Consider the following 27,166-nt stretch of genomic DNA (forward strand, 5'->3'; position numbering starts at 1 on the left):
GGGACAGGCCCCCTCTGTTCCAGGAAGTAGGGAATAGCTGGGACTCGGGGGCTGAGCGCTCCACCTTGTATGTACGTGTGATGCTGTTAAGGCTGCTTCCCCACTTTGAACTTTAGGGTACAAATGTGGGGGCCTGCATGAAGACTTCTAAGCTTAACTACCAGCTTAGATCTGGTCCGCTGCCACCATTCCCAATGGATTCCCTTCCCTGGGAAGCCTTGAGAAACTCTTCACCAATTCCCTGGTGAATACAGATCCAAACCCCTTGGATCTTAAAGCAGGGAGAAATGAACCATTCCCCCTCCTTCTCCCACCAACTCCTGGTGAATACAGTTTCAACCCCCCTGAGATCTTAAAACAAGGAGAAATTAACCATCCCCCCTCCTTCCTTTCACCAACCCCTGGTGAATACAGATTCAACCCCCCTGAGATCTTAAACAAGGAGAAATTAACCATCCCCCCCCTTCCTGTCACCACTTCTGGTGAATACAGATTAACCCCCCTGGGATCTTAAAACAAGGAGAAATTAACCCCTCCCCCTTCCTTTCACCAACTTCTGGTGAATACAGATCCAACCCCCTTGGATTTAAAACAAGGAAAAATCAATCAGGTTCTTAAAAAGAAGGCTTTTAATTAAAGAAAAAGGTAAAAATTATTTCTGTAAAATTAGTATGGAAAAATACTTTACAGGGTAATCAAACTTAAAGAGCTCAGAGGACCTCCCTCTAGACTCAGGTTCAAAGTACAGCAAACAAAGATAAACACTCTAGTAAAAGGTACATTTACAAGTTGAGAAAACAAAGGAAAACTAACATGCCTTGCCTGGCTATTTACTTACAAATTTGAAATAGGAGAGACTTGTTTAGAAAGATGTGGAGAACCTGGATTGATGTCTGGTCCCTCTCAGTCCCAAGAGCGAACAACAACCCAAACAAAGAGCACAAACAAAAGCCTTCCCCTCACCAAGATTTGGAAGTATCTTGTCCCCTTATTGGTTCTTTGGGTCAGATGCCAGCCAGGTTACCTGAGCTTCTTAACCCTATACAAGGAAAAGGATTTTGGAGTCTCTGGCCAGGAGGGATTTTATAGTACTGTACACAGGACAGCTGTTACCCTTCCCTTTATAGTTATGACAGACGCGCTGAGCACCTTTCCCCGACGTGAAGAAGACCCTGTGTGGCTCCAAAGCTGGTCCAGTAACAGGTACCACCTCACTTGCCTTGTCTCCCTGTCTTCCATTCTGCAAGTGTCCAACTTCCCCTTCGCTGCTGTTCTCCAATCCCCCCAGGCAACACCCCCAGGTCCCTTCACCTGCCAAACCTCCCCTGGACCCTGAGCCCGACCCCAACCCTGGGGGGGCTCCCCACCTGCAAACCCTATGGAGCCTGGGGAGCCTGCTCCGAGGAGGGGAGGGGAAACCTGGGGCCACAAACTCAGTCACGGGGTTGAGGCTGCCCCTGCAAGGAGAAGCGGGGTGGGAGGGGAGAGAAGAGTGAAGCAATGCATGCTGGGAGATAGAATCGTAGAACTGGAAGGGACCTCGAGAGGTCTCTAGTCCAGTCCCCTGCACTCAAGGCAGGACGAAGTATTATCTAGACCAGCCCTGACAGGTGTTTGTCCAACCCGCTCTTCAACCTCCCCAAGGATGGAGATTCCACAATCTCCTTAGGCAATTTATTCCAGAGCTTAACCATCCTGACAATTAGGAAGTTTTTCCTAATGTCCAACCTAAACCTCCCTTGCTGCAGTTTAAGCCCCTTGCTTCTTGTCCTATCCTCAAAGGTTAAGAAAAACAATTCTTCTCCCTTCTCCTTGTAACAACCTTTTAGGTACTTGAAAACTGTTGTTATGTCGCCTCTCAGTCTTCTCTTCTCCAGACTAAACAAACCCAGTTTTTTCAATCTTCCCTCAAAACTCATGTTTTCTAGACCTTTAATCATTTTTGTTGCTCTTCTCTGTACTTTCGCCAATTTGTCCACATCTTTCCTGCAATGTGGAGCCCAGAACTGGATACAATGCTCCAGTTGACACGTAATCAGCGCGGAGTAGAGCGGAAGAATTACTTCTCGTGTCTTGCTTACAATACTCCTGCTAATACAACCCAGACTGATGTTCGCTTTTTTTGCAACAGCGTTACACTGTTAACTCATATTTAGCTTGTGATCCACTATGACCCCCCGAGATCCCTTTCCGCAGTACTCCTTCCTAGGCAGTCAATTCCCATTCTGTATGTGTGCAACTGATTGATTGTTCCTTCCTAAGTGGAGCACTTTGCATTTGTCCTTATTGAATTCCATCCTGTTTACTTCAGACCATTTCTCCAGTTTGTCCAGATCATTTTGAAGTTTAATCTTATCCTCCAAAGCACTTGCAACCCCTCCCAGCTTGGTATCGTCCGCGAGCTTTATAAGTGCACTCTCTATGCCATGATATACATTGTTGATGAAGATATTGATGTAGCGTCTCAGCAGGGCTCTATCTCCCCTCAGCCACGCCGGGCCCCGTGACACCATGGGAGATGTGGTGTCTCCTGCCTCCATCTCCCATCAGCCACTGTGAGGGCCATGGCACCATGGGAGTGGTTGTCTCTCCGGCCTCCCTGTCCTGTCAGCCACTGCAAGGCCCGGCCCAGACTTCCCATTTCCGGTGCGAGTCCGGAAGCAGAAGTTGCCATGAGTTGGTGCCGGGAAGGGTGGTGCTGTTGTCAGGAGAAAGCAGGAGGAGTAGGTGGGGTCCGTGCTACCGTGGGGAGGTGCCGCCCTTGCTGTGAAAGGGCCCAGCCGTTATGGGAGATGTCGTCGCCCTGCCCTGCCACGCTCTGCACCAGCCCCTGCCTGTCACGGGAGGTGCAGGCTCCAGCCTGCAGAGCTGCAGCAGGGAACTTTGGATGTGAGATTGAAATGGAGTTTTAGGGCCATTATTTTTTTATTTCAAAATAGAACAAAACAAACCTAATTTATCTCAAACCTACAAACAGGATTTTACAAACCATGAGTGTGGTTTAGGTCCTTAAAACCTTACATAATTACACACAAATATTTACACACGCAAATTCTTTTTTGCCTAATATCCCTTGCACTGCTCTAATTATTTTTTATAATACTGTACCCTGATTACATTCCCAGTTTGTATAATCGAACGCAGTCAAGTTAACTTCCAGTAGAAACCCCATATATATAGTGATTTTGATTACAAACATTTCTGTGGGGAAAATCAGCAGGGAAATCATCTGGCCCGAGTATTATGAGATTTTCCCGGGGCCCCCCAAGTTGCCCGAGGCCCCTGGGCATGGGCCCCCCAAGTTGCCCGAGGCCCCTGGGCATGGGCCCCCTGTGCGTTAATCCACCACTGCAATGGCTGCGGAGCTCAGGATCCCGCTTCCCAGAATGCCCGGAATGCCGGGCGGGGACGGAACACGCGGGGAGCGACCACCAGAGCCAATCAGAAGCCAGCGCTCGGAGACAAAGGGCTCGGTTTACAGTCGGTTGTTGGCTGTTGCTGGAGTGGAGCGGAGGGAGACGCAGCACAGCCTGGAGGTGCCCATTGACGCTGAGACCGAAGACCTGGTAAGGATCCCCACGTGTGCTTGTTTTCCTTGTGAATTTCAAGCCGGCCAAGGAGTACAGGGCGGCATCAGCCCCTAGAGAACTGATACTCAACTCCCATTCTGCTGCGCAGGGGCTGGGAGGGAGCTGGTTGTGGGGGGGTCGGGCCCCTTGTAAATGCTGTTATTGTTGATGGGTTATTAGTCTAGTTGCTCCTGTTCTTTCCTTAGCCCCAGGCCTTTCTTCCCTCTGCCCAATAAGCTCCCTCACTTGTTGTGTTGTTCCTGGGGGGATTGTGATAGATTTGTACCCCTTGTGCCTGGACGATGATCCTCGTCTGTTATTGGGCACTAAACCCTTCCCCAGGGCACAGCAGCCCTTGTGACTCAGGCGCTAGGAGGGGCCCCTTGGGGTGGAGTCTGCAGGTGCCAAGAGAGTCCTGCATTTCGGAGGGAAGAATCCCATGCACCGCTACAGGCTGGGGACTGACTGGCTAAGCAGCAGTTCTGCAGAAAAGGACCTGGGGATTACAGTGGATGAGAAGCTGGATATGCGTCAGCAGTGTGCCCTTGTTGCCAAGAAGGCTAACGGCATATTGGGCTGCATTAGTAGGAGCATTGCCTGCAGCTCGAGGGACGTGATCATTCCCCTCTATGCGACGTTGGTGAGGCCACATCTGGAGTATTGCATCCAGTTTTGGACCCCCCCCCCACTACAGAAAGGATGTGGGCACATTGGAGAGAGCCCAGTGGAGGGCAATGAAAATGATCAGGGGGCCAGAGCACATGATTTATGAGGAGAGGCTGAAGGAACTGGGCTTATTTAGTCTGCAGAGGAGAAAAGTGAGGGGGGATTTGATAGCAGCCTTCAACTACCTGAAGGGGGGTTCCAAAGAGGATGGAGCTCGGCTGTTCTCAGTGGTGGTAGATGACAGAGCAAGAAGCAATGGTCTCAAGTTGCAGTGGGGGAGGTCTCAGTTGGATATTAGGAAACACTATTTCACTAGGAGGGTGGTGAAGCACTGGAATGGGTTCCCTAGGGAGGTGGTGGAATCTCCTTCCGTAGAGGTTTTTAAGGCCTGGCTTGACAAAGCCCTGGCTGGGATGATTTAGGTCCCTTCCAACCCTAATATTCTATGATTCTAAGGACCCAGGTTCCATCCCCCTGAGGGAAGAAACTCCACTGAGTTTTGCGGATACGGACTAACACGGCTACCCCTCTGAAACAGAATACAAAGTGTACAGTGCTCAACATATATTATTATTTTTGATTACAAATATTTACACCGTAAAAAAGATAAAAGAAATAGTATTTTTCGATTCACCTCATACAAGTACCTCAGTGCAATCTCTTTATAGTGAAAGCGCAACTTACAAATGTAGACATTTTTTTTAAGATAACTGCACTCGTAAACAAACCAATGTAAAACTTTAGAGCCCACGAGTCCACTCAGTCCTACTTCTTGTTCAGGACCAACAAGTTTGTTTACATTTCCAGGAGATAATGCTGCCCACTTCTTATTGACAATATCACCTGACAGTAAGAACAGGCATTTGCATGGCACTAGTGTAGCCGGCGTTGCAAGGAATTTATGTGCCAGTTATGCTAAACATTTGTATGCCCCTTCATGCTTCAATTTCTAGATTGCACTATTGGTTTTTTTACAGTGCAAATAATAATAATACAGGTGCCCCTCCCCCCATCACCATGCTCCACTGCTGCTCCCACCTCCTGGCCGCCGCCCCCACCAAGCTGCCTGCCCACTGTCTGCTGTGCAGAGCGGGGGTAGGAGTGGGGGGCTGATGTCAGGGTGTCCCCGATCTGGTAGCTGCTGAGCTGGGGTTGAGGAACGGGGGCACCTGTCTGCTGTTGCCATTGGCTCAGGAGTGAAGCCTGGACACTTGGGTTCCCTTCCTTCTCAGGCCGGGGAGGGGGTGTGGCCTGGGGCTACAGGAGGACGATGCTTGTCCAGACTGACTACAGGTCTCTGTCACTGACCCCATTGCTCTAAGGGATGAGATTCCCTGGGGGTCCCAACATCGGGGGAGCTTCGGGAGCAGCCTGCAGGGAGAGCCCTGCCAGTGTGTGCAGAGCCCAGTCCAGGTGCCCCCGGGGAGTGTGGGTAGGAGAGGGAGTCGCCCCAGCTGGGGGGCAGACAGGCCCAGTGGCGAGAAGCTGCGTTGCCCCAGACTCACGGCTACTCCCTGCTCAGTTCCAGGATGGACTGAGGAGGATTCTCAGGAGAAAGGCTCCGCAGGTGGCCCTGGAGCCAGAGGGGGGCAGCTGCCAGCATCCCCAGACAGAGAGCCGCCCCTCCATCCCCATGGCATGGGAAGCAGCTCCTGGCCACCCCAGGAGATGGACCTGCTCGGCCTTGCTCACCAGGAGGAAACCAGCTCCCAGGGCTGGTGCCGAGCGGAGAGAGACGACATCCAGGCCGAGATGGAGGTGGCCCAAGTTCAGTCTGGGCAGGTAGGACACAGCCCACGGGAGGAACCAGGCAAGGCAGCTCTGGGTTTGCTTCTGCTGGAAGGCCAGCCCTCAGCCCAGCCGCGTGGGCCAGCAGGAGGCATCCCCAGGGCAGGAGCTGGGGGATCGCTGCCCCAGCAGCTCAACTGGTGCCGGAGGGGAGAGCAGCCGCTCCCTGGAGGCTCCCTGCAACACGGAGGCCGAGTGCTCCTCCACTGCAGGTGAGGAGACTCCCTGGGCATGGGGAGGAGCAAGGGGCCATTAACACCCAGTCACTCTGTCAGAGTCATTGGGGGGATCCCAGCCCAGGGGTCTGGCCTGAGCCACGTGAGCCCAATGGCGTCAGCGGGAGTCACAGAGCCACCCCCTGCAGTGGGGCATGGGGGGAGCTGCTGGGAAGTGGGTCCCTGATGCTTTGGGGCAACTCCCAGGAAGGATGGGACAGTGAAGGGCCCCATCTGTCATGGAGCCATAGGGCTGAGGGTCTCTGGGAGGGGTAGTGTGGGGATCTCTCTGCCATGGGGCCCTGGGGCTGAGAGGTCTGTGGGAGGGGCAGTGTGGGGATCTCTCTGCCATGGGGCCCTGGGGCTGAGAGGTCTGTGGGAGGGGCAGTGTGGGGATCTCTCTGCCATGGGGCCCTGGGACTGAGAGGTCTGTTGGAAGGGGCAGTGTGGGGATTTCTCTGCCTTTGGGTGCTTACATGGGAGGGGGAAACATTAAATGTTCTCTCCCTATCCCTTCACACCCCTGTCCTTCCTCTTCCCTCCTCCCCAGCAAGAGTCACCCTCTGCCCTTGTCTCTCTGACGCAGAGATCCCCACGGACCAGTCAGAGAAGAAGGACCTTGCCCCTGAGGAAAAGGCAGAGGAGGATGAAGATCGGGCCACAGAAGGAGAGGAAGAGGAGGAAGACCTAGAGACAGAGGAGGAGGAGAAGCAGGAAGAGGAAGTCCTGACCACAGAAAAAGAGGAGGAGGTGGAGGACCTAGCCATAAAAGAGGGGGAGGACATGACCACAGAGGAGGAGGAAGACCTGGACACAGTGGAGGAGGAGGAGGAGAACCTGTCTGCAGAATGAGAAGAAGAGGAGGAGGAGGAGAACCTGTCTGCAGAAGAGAAAGAAGAGGAGGAGGAGAACATGTCTGCAGAAGAGGAGGAGGAGGAGCTCTCCATAGACGAGGAGGAGGACTTGACCACAGAGAAGGAGGAGGAAGAAGAAGGTAAAGGAAGAGGAAGAGAAGGACGTGGCCCTGGTGGAGGAACATCTGATCATGGAGCAAAAGGAAGAAGAGAAGGATCTGGCCATGGAGCAGGAAGAGGAGCACCTGCCTATGGAGGAAGAGGAGAAGGCCCAGGCCACAGAGGAGGACAAGGAGGACCTGGACCAGGAGGAGGAGAAGGAAGAGGACCCAGTAATGGAGGACGACGAGGATGTGGCCATGCAGGAGAAAGAAGAGAAGGAAGAGGAGGTACTGGCTATGGAGGAAAAGGAAGTGGAAGAGGATTAGGACTTGGCCACGGAGAAGGAGCAGGAGGAAGAGGACCTGGCCACAGAGGAGGAGGAGGAGGATGTGGCCATGCAGGGGGAAGAAGAAGAGGCAGAAGAGGAGGTAGAGGACCTGGCTATAGACTAGGAGGACCCAGGAATGGAAGAGGAGGAGGATGTGCTGATGCAGGGGGAAGAAGAAGAGGAGGGGGAGGACCTGGCCATAGGAATGGAGCACGTGGTCATAGACAAGAAAGCGGAAGAGGATGACTTGGATGAGGAGGAGGAGGAGGAGGGCAAGGCCAAGTCCTCTTCCACCTCCATGGCCAGGTCCCCCTTGCCCAGATGTGTAAATAGGGCAGTAATGAGCAGGAGCAGGGGGGGATCTTACCTCTCTCTATAGCATTGGTAAGAGAGATAATGGAATAGTGACAGGCATTTCTCGTGTCCGTGTTTTAAAGGATGGTGTTAAATTGGAGAGGGTGCAGAAAAGAGTCACACAAATGACCTGAGAGCTGGAGAAAATGACCTACAGTGAGAGACTCAGACTGTAGGTGGGTGAAATTTAATGGCCTGGAACATTCAGGAGGTCAGATGAGATGATCCAATGGTGCCTTCTGGCCTTAAGCTCTATGAAACTCTATGAAGCATCGCCTCCCTCCACCCCCTGCTCCGATGTGCTTCACCGCACAGAAGGGTGGCCGGACAGCCTAGAATGACCCTGCTCCAAAGCGGCTCTGGGGGAGAAGACAGTGGTGAGAGTGAGAGGTGAGTGAGAGACGGCTGTGGGGACCTGGCGGGAGGGCAGGAGACCTCGGACAAGGAGGGGGCTCCCCTTGGCAGGGCACTGGAGAGAACAGCAGAGAGCAGGGATTCCTGGGGCTGAGGTCTGGGCACCGCCAAGAGGAAATTCTGGGCGTCAGCGCTGGGGGCAGGTGGGGAATCGTGGGACTGGAGGGTAAGCTGAGGCTGGGGGTGGAAAGGTAAGGGGCAGCTGCGAGAGGCTGAGCAAGGGCCAAGTTGGAAGGGAAGGAGGGAATCGGGAGGACAGGGCCCAGCTGTGTTGCCAGAGGATCCTGCTGGCTGTGTCTGGGCAGCCTCTCTGGGAAGTGCCCAGGGGTCAGTGGGGCCTGAATCTGACCTTCTCCTTTGGGTCTTACAGGAACTAACTGAGGAGCTGTCCCAGGACTCTGGGCCCAGCTCTGTCCTCTCCAGCTCCATGGACCGCATGTGAAACCTCCCGTACCAGAAGCTCCCGTCCGGCTCCCCCAGCTCCGGTGCTGCTCAGACCCAGAGAGGCTGCCTCCTCCATGGCCAGGTTCTCCTCCACCTCCTGCACAGCCTGCAGTGATGGGTAAGGGAACCCATGGCCACAGAGACCCCATGGGCACGGGTGGGGATTGAATCTGGGCCCTTCACCACGGGCACAAGCTCTGTCAGGCTCCCATTCAGAAAGCCATGGAAGGCTCTGCCTGCAGATACCCCCTCTCCATTCCCACTGCCAGACTCTTGCCCGTGGTGACAATGAAGAAGCAGGAGAACTTCTGCCAGAGAACCCCCGGGCTGCACAGTCGGGTGTCAGTGGGACGTCTCTGGGAGCCATTTCCAGGGTGTTCTGGTGGGGTCATTTTCCTTCTCGAATCCAGGGTGTCTCTGCTCCCAGAATCTCAGCCAGGGAGGCCACCCTGCAGAATATGGCCCCGCAGTTTGGCGATGGGCTGCAGGAGTCACCACGTAGGTGTGCAGCAGCCGTAGCGCCTACACTGACCATGGGCCAAAACCTGCAGCCCTGACAGCCCAGGATACCCCCAGGGATGGCAATGGGAGGGTAGCCTGGATAACTAGCTGCTGGGCCAGGGCATATAGAGAGAGGACTCAGAGATGCAGCAAACCAATGGCCAGAGAAGTGAAGGATGTAAGGGCAAGAGAAGAGCTAGGACATCTGGGGAGCTGCTGCGGCGCTTGGGTGAGTGTCTTGTCCCTGGGGGGATCTTCCCCTCTGGCCCCCCACCCCAGCCCCAGGGCAGCCTGCCTCCTGCACCCCAAACTCCTCATCCCTGGCCCAGCCCCACACCCTGCACCCCCTCCCGCACCCCAACGCCCTGTCCCAGCCTAGAGCCTGCACCCAGCCCCCAAACTCCATCCTAGAGCCTGCACCCCCTTCTGCACCCCAACCCCCTGCCCTGCCCAGAGCCTGCACCCAGCACCCAAATCCCCCTCTCACACCCAGCCCCCAAACCCCTTCCCGTATCCCCTCCTGCACCCCAACCCCCTGCACCCAGCACCCAAACTCCCTCCTGCACCCCAACCCTCTGTCCCAGCCCAGAGCCTGCACTCAGCACCCAAACCCCCTCCCATACGCCCTCCAGCACCCCAACCCTCTGTCTCAGCCCAGAGCCTGCACCCAGCACCCAAACCCCCTCACACCCAGCCCCCAAACCCCCTCCTGCACCCCAACCCCATGCTCCAGCCCAGAGCCTGCACCCCCTTCTGCACCCCAACCACAACCCCCTGTCCCAGTCCAGAGCCTGCACCCAAACTCCGTCCCAAAGCCCGCACCCCAAACCCCCTCCTGCACCCAAACGCCCTCCCTGAACCTTGCAGTCCCTTCTAACCCGATGGGTCCATAATTCTTTGATTCTATCATCTGTCACCTAAAAAGCAGGGCTGGCGCGTATGGATTTCCTCCGCATCCTCTGCACTGAAGACAGAAGTTTCTCCGCAATGGCCTGGTCTTCCTGGAGTGCTCCTTTAGCGCCTCGATCGCCTAGTGGCTTTGCTGACTGTTTGGCAGACTTCCTGCATCCCATGTACTTAACCAGTACTTTGCTGTTAGTTGTTGTGCCTTAGCTAGTTGCTCTTCACGTTCTTTTTTGGCCTTATTATACTTTGCATTTGACTTGCCAGAGTTTGTGCGTCTTTGTATTTTCCTCACTAGGATTTGACTTCCAAAGTGCCTCTTTTACTCGGCTGTTTAGCCCTGGGGGCATTTTTTTTATCCTCGCACTGGTTTGTTTTTTATTTGCGGGATACATGTAGTGGGAGCCTCTAGCATGGTGTTTTTAAACGGTCTCCGCGCGCTTTGCTGGCATTTCACCCTGGCGTGTTGCTTTTAATTTCCATTTAACGAGCCCCCTCACGTCTGTGCAGTTCCCCTTTCTGAGTTGAATGCTCCTGCGGTGGGTTTCTTTGGCAGTTCCCCCTCCAGGGCTGTGCCATGTAATTCCATCAGGACTGCGATTCCTGAGAGTAACTACTCCAGCGTGGAGGCTGCGCGGTGAGAGCTCACACCGTGCACTGTCCTAAGCAGAGAACGTCTCCAAGGGCCGGCGCTGCGGTACCGCTCCTCGCCAACGCCGCCCGGCTCCGCTGCATGTGCCCCGTCAGCCAGCAGGGGTTTGTTCTCGATTGTCACAAACGGGGGATAAAAGGACTCTCCTGATCAGTGTGAGGGGGACCGTTACCGGCATTCAGCCAGTATTCACAGAGGCGCTGGGCGTCATCTGGCCCCTCGGCAGCTCGGGGCATAGGGCAGAAAGTGAAGTCACAGCCTGCGCTGATTCAATGTACTGCCCACACGTTGCTCCCCTCCCCGACATGGCCTGTTCCCTTTCCCCTCCCTCGCCTGCCCCCCCCCCCAACGGGGCCTGTTTGCAACAGCAGCAGGTGCGGGGACAGAGGCAGGAGCAACATTGACCCCCGTATGTCACAGGGTCGGATAAGCTCAGATGAAAGCACATGGCCCCATTACTCTCTGGGAGGGGTCGGCAGGGGTAGGTCAGTGGCAGCGGGGGCGCACAGGGTCTCCTTCGCTCAGCTCAGGGCACTGTGCAGTGGGGGAGGTTTAGGTTGGATATTAGGAAAAACTTTTTCACTAGGAGGGTGGTGAAGTACTGGAATGGGTTCCCTAGGGAAGGGTGCAATCTCCTTCCTTAGAGGTTTTTAAGGTCAGGCTTGACAAAGCCCTGGCTGGGATGATTTAGTTGGTGTTGGTCCTGCTTTGAGCAGGGGGTTAGACTAGATACCTCCTGAGGTCCCTTCCAACCCTGAGATTCTATGATTGGGGGAGGTCCCGGACAATTGGAAAGAAGGCAAATATAATGCCCATCTTTCAAAAAGGGAAGAAAGAGAACCTGGGGAACTACAGACCGGTCCGCCTTACTCAGTCCCTGGCAAAATGATAGAGCAGGTCCTCAAGGAATCCATTTTGAAGCACTTGGAGGAGAGGAAAGTGATCAGGAACAGTCAACATGGATTCACCAAGGGCAAGTCATGTCTGACCAACCTGATTGCCCCACGACAACATCCCTGTCACCCTCATGTCCCATTGAACCAGCTAATGTCCCTGTTTGGGCTAAACTTTCTTTCGTCTAGGCAATATTGACTGCCCAGAGGCACTAGCTCACCCCCTCTGGTGCCTGGGCCACGGGCAGGGAAACACCTACTGCTCTCGGTTACGCTGCAGCTCAAGGGGCAGAGGTCTGCGCCTGGTGGATCAAAGGGCCTTGGTCTGAGGATGAGTCGGGGGGGGGAGGGGGTCGGTTTGGCTCACCAGGATGTTGAGGTTGGGAGCTGTACAAATATAGGAAATGACACAAAAATTGCCCAGCCGCCTTGTCTGTGCGTGATCCTGGGGGCAGGAGGAAAAGGCCGCTGTCTCTGAGCAAGACCCAGCAGCACCAGAGGTCGGTGCCGGATGTGCAATGGGCACAAACACGCCTGCCACAGGCTCACTTGTGCAGCAATCCCTCTGCACTGCTCCTCCCTGGTCCAGCCAGCCCCAGACGAGCCTGTCCCAGAGACACGGGCTGTCCCGTCGCCCCAGTGCCCCGTGACCCCAGCCGGATCTGGAGCGGCTCCTCTCTCAGAGGACAGCCCGGCAGAGCTGGGTCACAGCTGTGGCCTATGGAGGGTCCCTGGTTTTGAACACGTAACATCACACAAGGGGCTTCCCGAACTGTCTGGGCGATGCTGCTCCACACGCTCCCCAGGACATTAGGAACCAGGCGGTTGTTAGGGTTCAAACACCCCTCACCAGGCGTCTTCGCAGCCAGGGGGTAGGGGGGACTGGCAATGGGGGGCAGGGGGGCAGGGAGAGGCTGGCAATGGGGGCGGGGGGTGCAGCCAGAGGCTGGCAATGGGGGGCAGGGGGGGCAGGGAGAGGATGGCAACGGGGGGCAGGGAGATGCAGGGAGAGGCTGGCAATGGGGGCAGGGGGGTGCAGCCCGAGGGTGGCAATGGGGGGCGGGGGGTGCAGGGAGAGGCTGGCAATGGAGGGCAGGGGGGGTGCAGCCAGAGGGTGGCAATGTGGGGTGGAGGGGCAGGGAGAGGCTGGCAATGAGGGGCCGGGGGATGCAGGGAGAGCCTGGCAATGGGGGGTAGGGGGTGCAGCCAGAGGCTGGCAATGGGGGGCAGGGGGCTGTGGGTCACGCCCCTTCCCCTGCTCCCCCGCAGCCGGAGATCTGGGCCCGGCCCCGCTGCCCGGGATGCTCCGTCTCCCAGCGATCCTGGGGCAGGCGCTGGCTGCAGCCCGGCCGGACACACAGGAAGGGGCCGGGCTCGGGAGCGGTGGGGGGGAAGTGGGGCGGACAGCCCCAGAGATCGGACACGGGGTAACCCCTGGGGCCGGGGGGAGACCCCGGGGAAAGTGACTCTGCACAAGGGCTCCTGGGGGGGGGGTCTCCTGTGGGGCGGTGTTGGGGAGGGGGGAGCCGGAGTTGCGAGGGTGGGGGGGTTGAACTGTCTGTGCAGCCGGTAGATGCAGGGGGGCTGAGAGCCACTGACCAGAACCGTGAACACGTGTCTCTGCCAGCCCCTGCTCTGCCCCTTCCCCGCTCTGGGCTGGGGCAGGGGTGGGGGTGCCGGAGGGGGGAGGGAGTTTGGATGCTGGAGGGGGGAGGGGCGCAGGCTCTGGGAGGGAGTTTGGCTGCGGGAGCGGGGAGGGGCGCAGGCTCTGGGAGGAAATGAGGGTGTCGGAGGGGATGCTGGGTGCAGGCTCATCTGGGGCAGTGGTGGGGTGCAGGAGGGGTGAGGGGTGCAGGTTCTGGGAGGGAGTTTGGGTGCAGGGGGTGAGGGGGTGGGCGTGCAGGCTCTGGGAGGAAATGGGGGTGTGGGGTGCCAGCTCTGGGATGGAGTGTGGGTCCTGGATGCAGGCTCTGGGCTGGGACAGGGGTGGGGTGCAGGAGGGGTGAGAGGGTACAGCCTCTGGGAGGGTTTTTGGGTTGGCGGGGAGGGAGTTTGGGGGCGGGAAGGGATGTGGGGGTAGGCGGTGGGGTGCAGGCTCTTGGAGCGGGTGGAGGATACAGCATTTACCTGGGGCAGCGGCTCCTAGGTGGCATAGGCCAGGGGGTCTCCACACGCTGCTGCCCCCTCCCTTCCCCAGGGGCCGCAGCGCAGGGATGGGCCTTTTTAAATTGCCTGGGGGAGGGAGGTGGGACCGGGGGCCGCACGGTGGGGGGGGGAGTGTGCAGGGGCGGCAGGTGGGTCTGGGGGACGCATGGGGGTGGCAGGCAGGGTCGCGGGAGAGACCCGGGCCCGAACATTTGTGGAGCCGGGCCCCAGGCCAGGAATATTGCTGGTGCCCAGGCACCACGAGCCCCTACAACTCGCGGCCCGTGCCTCCTCATTCCCCCCCCACACCTGCCAGGTTCTTCCTCGCCATCCCCTCCCTGCCAGTCATCTCCCTGCCTCTCCGTTCCCCCCTCACCCCTCTGTGCTATGGGGGAGGGGGTGGAGGAGAGACCCTGGGGAGCAGCAGGAGGGGGCGAGCGGGGGGCGGAGTCTCGGGCTGCAGAGACGGGGCAGGGAGCTAGTCCCCCCTTCCCCCCGCCCAGGGAAGCTTCATGCCCCGCCCACACTTTCCCTGTCTGTAGAAATTCCCTCCAGTTCGTCCCCTTTTCTCTCCTTGTCACGTGTCGCCCAGCGTGGCAGAATCTCGGGGTCTGTCTGCAGGGAAAGAACCTGGGGAATCGTGATGGGAACGTACCTAAAGCCTGTTCTCCCACCTCCACAACTGCCCTTCTCGCCCTGCCAGGCTGCAGAACGACGCCCACGCTTCGCTCCAGCCCTTGCACAGGGCAGAGAAATGGCTGCAGCGGAGCCAGTTCAGGTAGGGGTTCTTGGGGGGTGGCTGGTGGGTTGCTGCAGGAGGGAGGGGGCAGCAATACACAGGGGGTGAGAAGGTTTGGGTCTGGTTTGGAGGTGGGAGCGGCTCAGGAAATTCCCAGGGTGGAGAAAGGGAGGAGGCCAGGGGGTGGCAAACCTGCTGGGACTTGTTTAATAAGTGCCCTGGATTCTAGGATCAGAGCCATGCGGTTCGGAGGGGAAATGCCCTAATTTGTGGGAGAGGAAACAACCCACCTAGGTGAGGTTAGGAAACACTGACCAGGCTCCCAGTGCTGGAGCCCCTCCTCCCCTGCCCTGCATGCCCCGCCCCCTCCCCTGCTCCCGCGAATCAGAGATTCGCGGGAAGTCTGAGACTAAGCAGCGGGGGCGGGCCGGCCGGCAGCACGAGGAAGCTGGGGTGGGGGCGGGAGAAGGGCTCCGGGGAGGCGCGGCCCGTTCCCGCAGGCCCCAGCACGGCCCCCGTGGCCCGGCTCCGGACCGGTCCCCGCGGCTCGGGCCCCCCCGTCCCCCCTGTGGCGCGGCTCGGGCCCCCCCGTCCCCCCTGCGGCGCGGCTCGGGTCCCCCTCCGGCCCCCCCGGCGGCGCGGCGCGGCTCGGCTCGGGGCCCCCCGGCCCCCCTGCGGCGCGGCTGGGCTCGGGGCCCCCCGGCCTCCCTGCGGCGCGGCTCGGCTCGGGGCCCCCCCGGCGGCGCGGCTCGGGTCCTGGGGGCGGGGCTTGCAGCAAGCCCCGCCCCCAGGAATCGGGCCCGCTCTTGCTAAAGCCGGCCCTGCCTCCAGCCCTTAGCACGGGCATGAGGCAGACTAGGCCCCCAAGTTTTACATGCAGCTCTCTTCATATCACAGTCACATCTCTGCCAAGCTGCTCCCAGTCATCCACAGCTGACACACATGCAGGAAAATGCTGGTATTCCGATCCGTGGAACACAACACAAACGGTGGCATGTTCTTCTCAGTGGTTCTTCATAGCTGTATGTCTACCCTAGAGCTTTTCCCAGCATAGCTGTGTTGGTCAGCGCTGTGATTTTTCACAGCCCCATCACACAGAGCTAGGCTAGCAAAAAGTTTAAGTGCAGACTGGGGAAGAAAGTGGGTTTTTTAGTTCAGAGAACTTTAAACTATTAATCTTAACACAAACATTTTGGTATAAAAGGGCAAAGCTTCCAAGAGGAACTTCTGCCGAATGCAAGAAAAATGCACCACACACATAGTGTGAAAGCTATCGGAGCTCGGGCTCAGGCTTCAGTTCATGGGTGTTGTTCAGGTTCAGTGGCCGCAGCCCATCCCCTTGAGCAAACCTTTCCCTGGACCAGCAGATTGCTGGCAACCCTCGCGCACTTCATAGGGACGAGTCTGGCAGCACGTGTGCATTTCCAGGTCAGCGACTGCTCAGTTTGACTTGTGCTGCTCTGAGATTCCAGATTCCGCAGCTATTGGCTTTCAGAGCTGGTTTCCTGCAGAAGACAGGGGTGTCCTGTATTAACAGATCAACGCCAAGTGACTGTGATCAGTCCAGGGACAATTAGAACCAGTTTCAGCCCCAGCTGTATGCAAAAAACATTTCAAGACCAAGATGATTTTGTCAAAAGCTGCCGAGGGTGGTGGGGCTGAATCTCAGGAACATCTTTAACCAGTCACCCCATACTGGGACCAGTAACCCGTCCATGAATGACCATAGAAACCAGCACATTTCAAGGCCATCTGAATGCACCTGTGGAATTTAGGGTAGTTAGAATAGTTGGTTTTTATGCAGAAAATGATGCTTCTGTGGACTAGCTATTGCCTCTGCGGGAGGTGGATGACCTACCCCGACAGCAGAACCTTTCCATTGCTGAATATCTACACTGACCCACTACAGCACTCCAGTCATGGTGTCTCAAGTGTAGACAAGCCCTGAGATACGACATTTGGTGACACCCCCCGTCCCTCCTATTCCTCACTGCGCTGAATCCCACCAGCCCGTGCTCACCGGTCCCAGCTCTCCTACAACTCCCCCATTCTCTCGGGGTTTCTCTCTGGGATGAAGAAGCAGGTCCAGGGTAACTTCCCCTCTGGCTGGGGCCTTAACTTCCTGGAACGTGGAGTTCCTGTCTCTGTGTTTTAGGACCCCGTTTGCTGAGCAGTGTCTGGCTGTGTGTGTTCCCAGCAGAGATGGGGAGAGTTAAATCCCTCATACACAGAGTCTCCTGCACCTGGGGAGCTGCCCCCAGCCTTTCCCTGCTGTAAAATGGGCTGGGGTTAAAGTAATAGAAACGTCCCATGAATTCCCTGATCTCCCTTGTTTTCTTTCCCCTGAGCAGGGTGTCCAGTTTCCAAACCTGATATGAACTCCCAGCTGGAACGAGGGGAGGAGCCGTGGGTCCCGGATCTCCAGGGCTGTGAGGAAGGAGAGATCCCCAGAGGTGCCTGCGCAGGTGAGGGATCATTAAACCAACTCAAAGCTCTCAGTGCCCGAAGGAAACAGCTGGGAGTCCCTAAAAGCCTTGTGAGCTCTCGGGGTTCAGGAGTATCCCCAGGAGGCCGTGTATCCTCACGGCAGCTGTCGCTCATGGCTTCCTGCGCATCCTGACTGACACCTGGCAGAGCTCCCTCCCTGAGGGGATGTGGAGGCAGAATTGTTCCCCTCCTCTCTCCCCTGTGGGGAAGAGTTGTGGAGAATCCAGCTACTAGGTTTCTTCTCTGTCTCTCCAGCTCTAATTTTGGTTGTTTTCCCCTTTCCATCCCTGTGTCTGAGGTTTCTCTCTCTGTCCCAGCAGGTGCTGGGATGGTGAGTGAGGAGAAGAAGCAGAATCCTCAGCAGGAAGATTCTGAGCAAGTGGCACCACATGGGGGATTATCGCACGGCTCCAGAGGGAATGTGTCCCGGCATCGTGTGCAGGGCAAAGCCTGTGAGAGTCAGCACAGGCCAGAGAGACAGCAGAGAAACGAGCCAGCGGAGAAAGTGGGTAACTCCATTAATTGTCAGGGAACTCACCAGGACCTCCTGGAAACCACAGCCCAGCCGAGAATACCCACAGGAGAGAGAAAAAACACATGCACTGAGTGTGGAAAACATTTCACTAACCACTCGGGCCTTTTAAAACATCAGAGAATCCACACAGGAGAGAGAGCCCATGAATGCAGTGAGTGCGAGAAAACCTTCACTCTGAGCTCTACCCTTAGTAACCATCAGAGGATCCACACAGGAGGGAAACCCTACGAATGCAGTGAGTGTGGGAAAAGGTTCACTCAGAGCTCAGCCCTTAATAAACATCAGAGGATCCACACAGGAGGGAAACCCTACGAATGCAGTGAGTGCGGGAAAAGCTTCACTGTCAGCTCAGACCTTACTGGACATCAGAATATCCACAAGGGAAAGATACCTCATCAGTGCTCTGAGTGTGGAAAAATGTTCACACAGAGTTCAGCTCTTATTACACATCAGAGGATCCACACTGGAGTGAGACCCTATGAGTGCCATGAATGCGGGGAAAAATTCACTGTCAAGAAAGCCCTCAATACACATCAGAGGATCCACACGGGAGAGCGCCCCTATGAGTGCTGTGAGTGTGAGAAACTGTTCAGGCAGAAATCAACCCTAATTACCCATCAGGCAAGGCATACAGGAGAGAGACCCTATCAGTGCTGTGAGTGCGGGAAAGGCTTCAGTGTGAGCTCAGACCTCATTGTACATCAGAGAATTCACATGGGAGAGAGACCTTATAGATGCTGTGAGTGCGGGAAAAGTTTCACTCAGGGCCCTCACCTTACAAGACATCAGGGTGTTCACAGGACAGCGACGCAGCGTAGAAACGTTGTATAGGGCAGAGAAAAGACTTTTTTTAAAAACACATTTGCTAAATCCCACATAGTGACCTTGTGGTTTGATTGCACCATTTGTGTCCCTCTGTTCTCTCAACTGCCTCGTGTGTTGCCCACTTGTGCCGTTTACAGGTCGCCCTTCTCTGGGGTGAGTCCCTTGCTCCTTTCTCCTGTGAGTCATTGGAGTGTGTGTCCTTCCAGCAAGGAGTTTCCATCAGCCCCAGGTGGGGGAAATAGGGGTGACCACAAGTCGCCTCACTGAGTGAAAATGGACATGGGGTTTGTCTTCTGCTCTAGGATTTCCCTGGGCGTCGGCGTGCTGGAGGTAGCTATCCTGATGTAAACACGCCGCTCTGTTTGCAGTGCTGACATCGCCTGGGCAAAGGGGTTGGGGTTAGCCGGCATCTTCCCCTTTGGCCTGTCCTAATGGACACCCATTTTCCTGGTCTGGACAATCCCTGAGCATCACGTTTATACTGTCACCCCAGTAGCAGAGCGATTGTTAGTCACCAAGTCCCCCCTTTGCTGACAAAATGTCTCCTTCCCAGTTGTGCTCACGCTGGTCCAGGTGGTGCTGGGCAGCAGGTATTTTTCTTTTTTACCATTTTCCTTATTTCAAATACATTTCCATGTAACAAGGAGGAGCAGGAGCGGGACAGATGGATCATTTCAGCCTCTGCAAGGCCGGAAGGCAATGGGGCGAGTCGGAGGGATTCCCTCCTTCCCCATCACCGTCACTGTATCTGCTGACTCCAGCAGCGCTGGCCTGTGTCTGAGGCACAGTGGAGTTTATCCACCTGTATTTTGTCCCCCCCCGCAGCAGAGAGGCTCCGCACTTAGGATCAATTTGATCCTGTATCCAACTCATTAGAGCTGGAGATGAGTGTCCCAGGCCTGGGTGGGGAATTCCAATGGTGCAGGCGGGTGCTCCGGCCAGGAGAGAGGCCTCTTCCCAGCTGTCTCTCCCTGCAGCAGTACCTAGGCTTGGGGGGGGAGGCGACCCCCTGCCCCCCGTATCAGCTGCAGGGCCAGGCCCACAGGATAGGCGCCTCTCCCTGGCAAGGCCAGGGCTGGGGTCAGGCCTGGGCAAGGGCAGCTCAGGCTCAGCTGGGTTGGTGCAGGTTGGAGGCCGGGATAGATTGGGGCTCAGGGAACGGTGCCCCTCCCCTGGCCATGGCAGCCCCCCGGGTGGGTTGTCTGAGGGCCCAGGCGGCACTAAGGAGGCTGCTGGGTGGCTGCGCGGCTGTGCAGCTTCCAGGGAACTCGGGATACTTGTCCTGTACTGTAAGTGTAAGTGCTGTTATTTGGAGCAAGAAAAATCTGTTGTTGTTTGTTCACATCTATTGGAAATAGACTGGCCAAGATCCTGCTCCTTATTTTCAGCTTCTAGACTTCCTCGTCCCTCCAGTGGGAGAGGACGGCTTTCAAGGGCCTGGCTTGGAGCCTTGCTAATGGGCCATCCACTGCTCCATGGCATGAAAAGACTCCCCAGAGGGGGTGAGTTACTGCAGGATTTTGTCTCTGGAGACCTCGCTCCTGTCCCTGTCTCCCTGGCTGGCCCAGGAGTGTCTGAGAGGGGAGCCTGGCAGGACACACCCAGCGATTGCCTGAGCAGATCCTTGTTGGAGTCCCAGAAAGGGGGTGGGGTTTGTCCATTGCCATCACAAGTCGGGGAGCAGATGCCCCATCCTCTTCCAGGGACCTATTGGGTGAGGCCACATTGTCCTTGTCGTGCTGCAGTTTGACTTCCCCTTGGAACAAACCCACGGGCTGCAGCCGCCAGATCCAGTTACTAGAGACATCCGTTAGGGGAGGGGAAGAGACCTTTGGTCTGTCAGCTCCAAACGCCCCAGGCCCTAAGCCATAGGTGGCGTGTTCTATGGGCCTGTGGTGCTGGGAACCAGGAATATTCCTGGCCCAGGGGCCTGGCTTCAGCAAAGTTTGGGGCCGGGTCTCTCCCCTGGCCCCGCCTGCCGCCCCTGCGCATCCCCCAGCCCCACCTGCTGTCCCACCTGCTGCCCCCGGGCGATTGAAAATGGCCCCACTGCCACCACCGGCAGTACAGCAGGCCTGAGCGGCTTCCTGCGCGCTCGCTCCATGTGTCTGCCAGCATGTCCCTGTGGCTGGGCGGGGGGGCCTGTGTCTCCGCACGCTGCCCCTGCCCCGAACGCCCCTGCAGCCAATGGGACGCTGCAGGGGCGATGGGGACAGGAGCGCATGGAGACCTCCTGGCCTGCCCCGCCTAGGAACCGCTGCCGGAGGGGTGCCCCAGGTAAGCAAGACAGGAGGGAGCAAGGCTAAAACCAAACCCAAAGCCAAGGCGAAGAAGGTGGCCCTGAGAAAGAAGTGAAGCGATTTCCATGGGGATGACTCCTGTTCCTCAAATGTTCTTTTAAGACTGACCCTGGGCCTCCCAGGGAGAGCCAGATCCCACAGGACAAACAGCCCCACGGAGCGCAAAGTAAGGTGGTGGCAATGAGGGTGTGTGTGCGGAGAGTGTTTCTCTAACACAGGGGAAGTGTTGTGTATTGTGAAGCACCTTCCAGATGAATGTGGCTCTGACAGGGGATCTGCCCATCGCTCCTACGTGAGTCTGTGATCTGCTTCTGCTGTCTGAGAGGGTCACTCGCTATCTGAGGCATAGCTACGCAGCACATCTGTGATGAGGACAGGTTACAAGCGCTGGGTTCAATGACAGATGAGGTCGGGGAGGTTCTGGAAGGGGAATGGCAGCACCACACAGCGTCATAATACTCAGACAGGGGCCTCACTTTCACTTCCCCTTTGGTTTCCATCACTCATTCCCTGACAGCCCCTCCACACACACACACACACACACACACTGAGTCACAACCCTCTCCGTGTCCCACACACACTTCATTGGCTACAGGCTCCCTGTGACTCCCCCAGATGGGGGCTTATCTCTGCATTGCCCCAGCAGGGAAGGAGAGAGGCTGAAGGAGGACAAGAGACAGGTGGGGCTAGACAGGAATGGAAGAGACACTTCCTCCTCCTCTTCTTAAGAGACACCTTAAGCTCAACCCTGAGAAGTTCCAGTGCTGGTGAGCTTAAATCACCCACCTTCCCATTAACAGCTGGTGGCAGGAACCAGCTCGATCACTGAAGGCTGGCACCTCTTCCTGCCTTCCTAGGGGCATTAACATGGATTCCTCCTTCCCCAAAATCCATCTCTGAGCCAAGAAGGCCAGCCCGTCAATCAGCTATAGCTGGGATTAGCAGGTAGTACTTATAAAGCAGTGTTGAGTAGAGTGACTTCACTTGTTACTTTGGCTACAGCAGTGGTTCTCAACCTATTTGCCATTGTGGGTGCATATGCAGCTCTCTGTGTTACATGGGCCACATCCACACAATATATCTACGACTTGTATGTCTCTGAGGATTTCACGTGGGCTGCACCTGCGCTGACTGTGCCGCAAGTGGCCTGTGGGCCCCAGGCTGAGAACCACAGAGTGCAGGGCAGAATCTACAGCTCTGTGATACTCTGCTGTCCACCAACCCTCTGTGTCACGATGGCTCCAGCAGAGCCTAGAGCACGGCCCATCCTGTGAGTCTTGACCCCTGGACACCCCTCCATCTACTCCTGGGGGAATTCATGCAGAATTCGTGTCTGGCACCCAATCTTTTCCCCACAGAAAATATATTCTGACCGAGAAGTGCTGCAGTTCCACCATTTGCCCAACAGACACTGTGGTGGCGCCAGCAAAGCCAGCAGTATGAACTTTACTCCTGGGGGAATTCTGCGCCACTGCACATCTCAGTTCCCTCTAAGCTGCGCGGCCGCAGCCTATTTAGCGCCGCGCAGCCGCTCCCATTGAAATCAGAGGGGATTGGGCTGTTAGAAAGGCGATTCTGTCCCGATAGTGCCCATCACCGCAGGGTAAAGAGACAAATCTTAAGATGGTTAAAGAAAATTTAATTTCACAGCATCCTGTCTGGCAAGAACTCACCTATCAATAGTTGTGATTGTGAAACCCCCACTTCTTGTTATTTTGTCTTTATGTCCCCACTTCTCCATTGTTAAACTGTATGGAATCTGTCTGGTTCTTTGATTGCTTCTGTCTGCTGTAGAATTAATTTTGCTGGGTGTAAACCAATTAAGGTGCTGGGATATAATTGGTTAGATAATCATGTTACAATATGTTAGGATTGGTTAGTTAAATTTCCATAAAATGATTGGTTAAGGTATAGTTGAGACTATTACTATACAAATTGGGGGCAAACAGGAAGTAGGTTGAGGGAAAAAGACAAAAGGAAACTGGACTCATTGCTTGCTGGAATCTAAGCTCAATAAACATCAAATTGTCTGCACCTTCGGACTTCTAGTTTTGCAGCTCTCTGTTTATGTGAGAAGAACCAGGGAGTGGAGGGTGAAGGGATAAACCCTCGAACATCTTGGTGCCATGACTCACATGCATTGCGTCGGACAGGTGCGTGGCAGCCTGTAAGTCCCTCTCCCCAACAGTGCGCACAGCTGCTTGGAGGGGGTTATTATGGCGGACTCTCGTGATGGTAGTTGTGGGTTCTGGCAAGCAGGGGTAATGGATTTTTTGGATTAAGGGATACGGAAAAATCAGGGCCCATTCCAGTTAAGGGATCAATCTGGGATGAGATTAAGAAGAAAATGGGGGCAGCATTAGGGGACCCGGAGGGATGCGGGGTGGCTGAGTTGGGGGCAGTTAAAGATAACTGGGTACAACAGGGTTTGGAGGCAGAAGCAGTTAACAGGCCTCCTTAAGAGACAGGTTCTGGGGCTTGGTCCTAGGAAAGCGGAGAAACAAAAGTTTCAAACTGAAAAGCTGCCAGGTTTGCAGGAGCAGGTAACAACCCCAACTCTTCTCCCAGAGACAGGATAAATGACCTGGGGGTCAGGGTTTCAACCCTCCTGCTTCAGGGCATAAGCCAAGCACTAACTGCCAGGTGTAGGAAGAGAAATAGGAAGAGAGCCCACCAGGGACGGCTCCAGGTACCAGCTTAACAAGCAGGTGCTTGGGGCGGCCAAGGGAGAGGGGCGGCACCAGCGGCAATTCCGGGGCGGCAGGTCCCTCACTTCATCCAGGAGCGAAGGACCTGCCGCTGAACTGCCACTGCTGATCACGGCTTTTTTTTTTTGGTTTGGGGCGGCAGAAATGCTGGAGCCGGCCCTGGAGCCCACTGAGGCTTCCATTTTACAGGCTTCTCTGAGTAGTTCCTGCAACAGCTGAGGAAGCTCTTAGAAGGAAGGTGATATGGATGGTGAGCGCTCAGCTCTTGTGACCTGCACAGGATGTGCCATGTTTGTTTTCTTCCACAGGACAGAAGCGCCTTTGTCTGTACAATGTGACCTGCTGCTCACAAACTGGGAAGAATTAGTAGGGGAAGCAAAAGTGGATGGGAGGCAGTGACCATGAGATGATCGAGTTCAGGATCCTGACGCAAGGAAGTAAGGAGAGCAGCAGAATACAGACCCTGGACTTCAGAAAAGCAGACTTTTGACTCCCTCATGGAACTGATGGGCAGGATCCCCTGGGAGAATAACATGAGGGGGAAAGGAGTCCAGGAGAGCTGGCTGTATTTTAAAGAATCCTTATTGAGGTTGCAGGAACAAACCATGCCGATGTGTAGAAAGAATAGTAAATATGGCAGGCGACCAGCTTGGCTTAGCAGTGAAATCCTTGCTGATCTTAAGCACAAAAAAGAAGCTTACAAGAAGTGGAAGATTGGACAAATGACCAGGGAGGAGTATAAAAATATTGCTCAGTCATGCAGGAGTGAAATCAGGAAGGCCAAATCACACTTGGAGTCGCAGCTAGCAAGGGATGTTAAGAGGAACAAGAAGGGTTTCTACAGGTATGTTAGCAACAAGAAGGTGGTCAGGGAAAGTGTGGGCCCCTTACTGAATGGGGAAGGCAACCAAGCGACAGAAGATGTGGAAAAAGCTAATGTACTCAATGCTTTTTTTGTCTCTTCACAAACAAAGTCCGCTCGCAGACTACTGCACTGGGCAGCACGGTATGGGGAGGAGATGACCAGCCCTCTGTGGAGAAAGAAGTGGTTCAGGACTACACCTCTACCCCGATATAACGCGACCCGATATAACACCAATTTGGATGTAACGCGGTAAAGCAGCGCTCTGGGGGCGGGGCTGCGCACTCCGGCGGATCAAAGCATCAAAGCAAGTTCAATATAACGCGGTTTCACCTATAACGCAGTAAGATTTTTTTGGCTCCGGAGGACAGCATTATATTGGGGTAGAGGTGTATTTAGAAAAGCTGGATGAGCACAAGTCCATGGGGCCGGATGCACTGCATCCAAGGGTGCTAAACGAGTTGGTGGCTGATTTGATTGCAGAGCCGTTGGCATTATCTTTGAAAACTCAAGGCGATCAGGGAAGGTCCCGGATGACTGGAAAAAGGCTAATGTAGTGCCCATCTTTAAAAAAGGAAAGGAGGAGGATCTGGGGAACTACAGGCCAGTCAGCCTCACCTCAGTCCCTGGAAAAATCATGGAGCAGGTCCTCAAGGAATCAATTCTGAAGCACATACAGGAAAGAAAAGTGATCAGGAACAGTCAGCATGGATTCACCAAGGGCTTGCCTGACTGGCCGAATTGCCTTCTATGACGAGATAACTGGCTCTGTGGATGAGGGGAAAGCAGTGGAGGTCTTATTCCTTGACTTTACCAAAGCTTTTGATATGATCTCCCATAGTATTCTTGCCAGCAAGTTAAAGAACTATGGGCTGGATGAATGGACTATAAGGTGGATAGAAAGCTGTCTAGATCGGCGGGCTCAACGGGTAGAGATCAATGGGTCCATGTCTAGTTGGCAGCCGGTATCAAGCGGAGTGCCCCAAGGGTTGGTACAGGGGCCGGTTTTGTTCAATATCTTCATTAATGATCTGGATGATGGGATGGATTGCACTCTCAGCAAGTTTGCCGATGACACTAAACTGGGAGGAGTGGTAGATAGGCTAGAGGGTAGGGATAGGATACAGAGGGACCTAGACAAATTAGAGGATTGGGCCAAAAGTAATCTGATGAGGTTCAACAAGGACAAGTGCAGAGTCCTGCACTTAGGACAGAAGAATCCCATGCACTGCTACAGACTAGGGACCGAGTGGTTAGGCAGCAGTTCTGCAGAAAAGTACCTAGGGGTTACAGTGGACGAGAAGCTGGATATGAGTCAACAGTGTGCCCTTGTTGCCAAAAAGGCTAACGGCATTTTGGGCTGTAGAAGTAGGACCATTGCCAGCAGATCGAGGGATTTGATCGTTCCCCTCTATTCGACATTGGTGAGGCCTCATCTGGAGTACTGTGTCCAGTTTTGGGCCCCACACTACAAGAAGGATGTGGAAAAATTGGAAAGAGTCCAGCGGAGGGCAAAAAAAAAATGATTAAGGGGCCAGAGCACATGACTTATGAGGAGAGGCTGAGGGAACTGGGATTGTTTAGTCTGCAGAAGAGAAGAATGAGGGGGGATTTGATAGCTGCTTTCAACTACCCGAAAGGGGGTTCCAAAGAGGATGGAGCTAGACTGTTCTCATTGGTAGCTATACATAAGCAGCCTCCCAACAAATCATTTTGGGAACAAGTCGAAAACAATGGCTCACTTCCAGGCCCCAGGCAGTACCATCACTGCTGTTTTGTCACTGCTGGGAGCCTAGAGATTAAAAGGGACACCAAATGGTTAAAAGAATAGTCTGGAGAGAAAGAGAAGGGGGTGTTGAGGATGTAATGGTCTCAAGTTGCAGTGGGGGAGGTCTAGGTTGGATATTAGGAAAATCTTTTTCACTAGGAGGGCGGTGAAGCACTGGAATGGGTTCCCTAGGGAGGTGGTGGAATCTCCTTCCTTAGAGGTTTTTAAGGTCAGGCTTGACAAAGCCCTGGCTGGGATGATTTAGTTGGGGTTGGTCCTGTTTTGAGCACGGGGTTGGACTAGATACCTCCTGAGGTCCCTTCCAAACCTGATATTCTATGCTTCTATGACCTCACCGTGCATTTCTACCCACTGCAGACCACGTTTGCGTTGTGTAACTCTGGAGCTGGTAGCAAGTTAATGCAAATCAAAGGACACTGGGAGTGGGAGAAACTCAATTCTACTTTATTATTTCAAAGGACAAACAAAGACAGACTCCTTTCCCCACCCCCAGCCCAGCTCAGCCCACTGCTGCCCCCACTCCTGCAGGCCCCAGCAACAGCAGCATTTATAAATGGGTAGAAAAGTGCAGAGAAGCCATGAGCGATGCTGGGACCCAGGCACAAAAGCCACACACTGACGGCAGGGAATCCAAGGAGCTCAGCTGAGAGGGGTGAATGTGGGGTGAGTGGGCAGAGGGAGTCTCTCTTGTCCTGACACAGGAGGACACGGGGGTAGACGAGGAGGGGGCGACCAGCGGGGCTTTAAGGCTCCTCCTTTTCCTCTGGCCTCAGTGACGTGGGAGGACCTGGCTTCAAGGCTGGCTACAACTGCTGACATCCCAGCACCCTCCTGCCTGTGCCCATCCTCGTCATCTCAGCAGTCGGGAGACGCTGCCCCCTCCCTGCGTCATTCTTCTTGGGATGTCATTCATGGCCCTTTAGAGTTCAGCATCGGCTTCTAGTCTCTCCGGCTCTGACGCAGGGAGTTCACAGCTCTGAGCCTCGGCTCGTTCTGGCTCTGAAGAGCAAACCCAGCACTTTCCCAGCTCTGTCCCCCACTTCCCCACTCCTGACTGTATCAGGCAGTAACTTCATTCCCTGTCTCAGTCTCT

The 27,166-nt window shown here is 55.3% G+C and overlaps 2 protein-coding genes across 6 annotated transcripts in view; both read left to right on the plus strand.

The window, feature by feature from the left end:
• Positions 1 to 10,397, plus strand: part of LOC135977338 (rho GTPase-activating protein gacV-like) — a 954,030-nt gene extending 943,633 nt beyond the window's left edge. Inside the window, exons 1-6 of one of the 5 annotated variants that reach the window (XR_010594780.1) lie at positions 1,126 to 1,203; positions 2,325 to 6,235; positions 6,789 to 7,622; positions 7,960 to 8,266; positions 8,661 to 8,852; positions 10,161 to 10,397. Coding sequence is in view for 3 of the 5 variants with exons in the window: in XM_065577753.1 (XP_065433825.1) it covers positions 6,789 to 7,090 (302 nt within the window). In the remaining 2 variants the exon portion in view is untranslated. The other 4 variants (XR_010594781.1, XM_065577755.1, XM_065577753.1 and 1 more) reach the window with 4 other exon arrangements.
• Positions 10,398 to 16,230: 5,833 nt separating this feature from the next.
• LOC135977384 (zinc finger protein 239-like) lies at positions 16,231 to 18,420 on the plus strand. The gene is made up of 2 exons (XM_065578068.1): positions 16,231 to 17,032; positions 17,375 to 18,420. The coding sequence occupies exons 1-2, from the start codon at positions 16,942 to 16,944 to the stop codon at positions 18,418 to 18,420; spliced, it is 1,137 nt and encodes a 378-aa protein (XP_065434140.1). The 5' UTR covers positions 16,231 to 16,941.
• Positions 18,421 to 27,166: the final 8,746 nt, after the last annotated feature.

Source organism: Chrysemys picta, chromosome 24 (genome assembly GCF_011386835.1).
Source record: "Chrysemys picta bellii isolate R12L10 chromosome 24, ASM1138683v2, whole genome shotgun sequence".
NCBI lineage: Eukaryota > Metazoa > Chordata > Testudines > Emydidae > Chrysemys > Chrysemys picta.

Coding starts and splice junctions, on each gene's coding strand:
- LOC135977384 (XM_065578068.1), top strand. CDS start 16,942: ATGAACTCCCAGCTGGAACGAGGGGAGGAGCCGTGGGTCCCGGATCTC. Junction 17,033..17,374: donor CCCCAGAGGTGCCTGCGCAG/GTGAGGGATCAT, acceptor CTGTCCCAGCAG/GTGCTGGGATGGTGAGTGAG.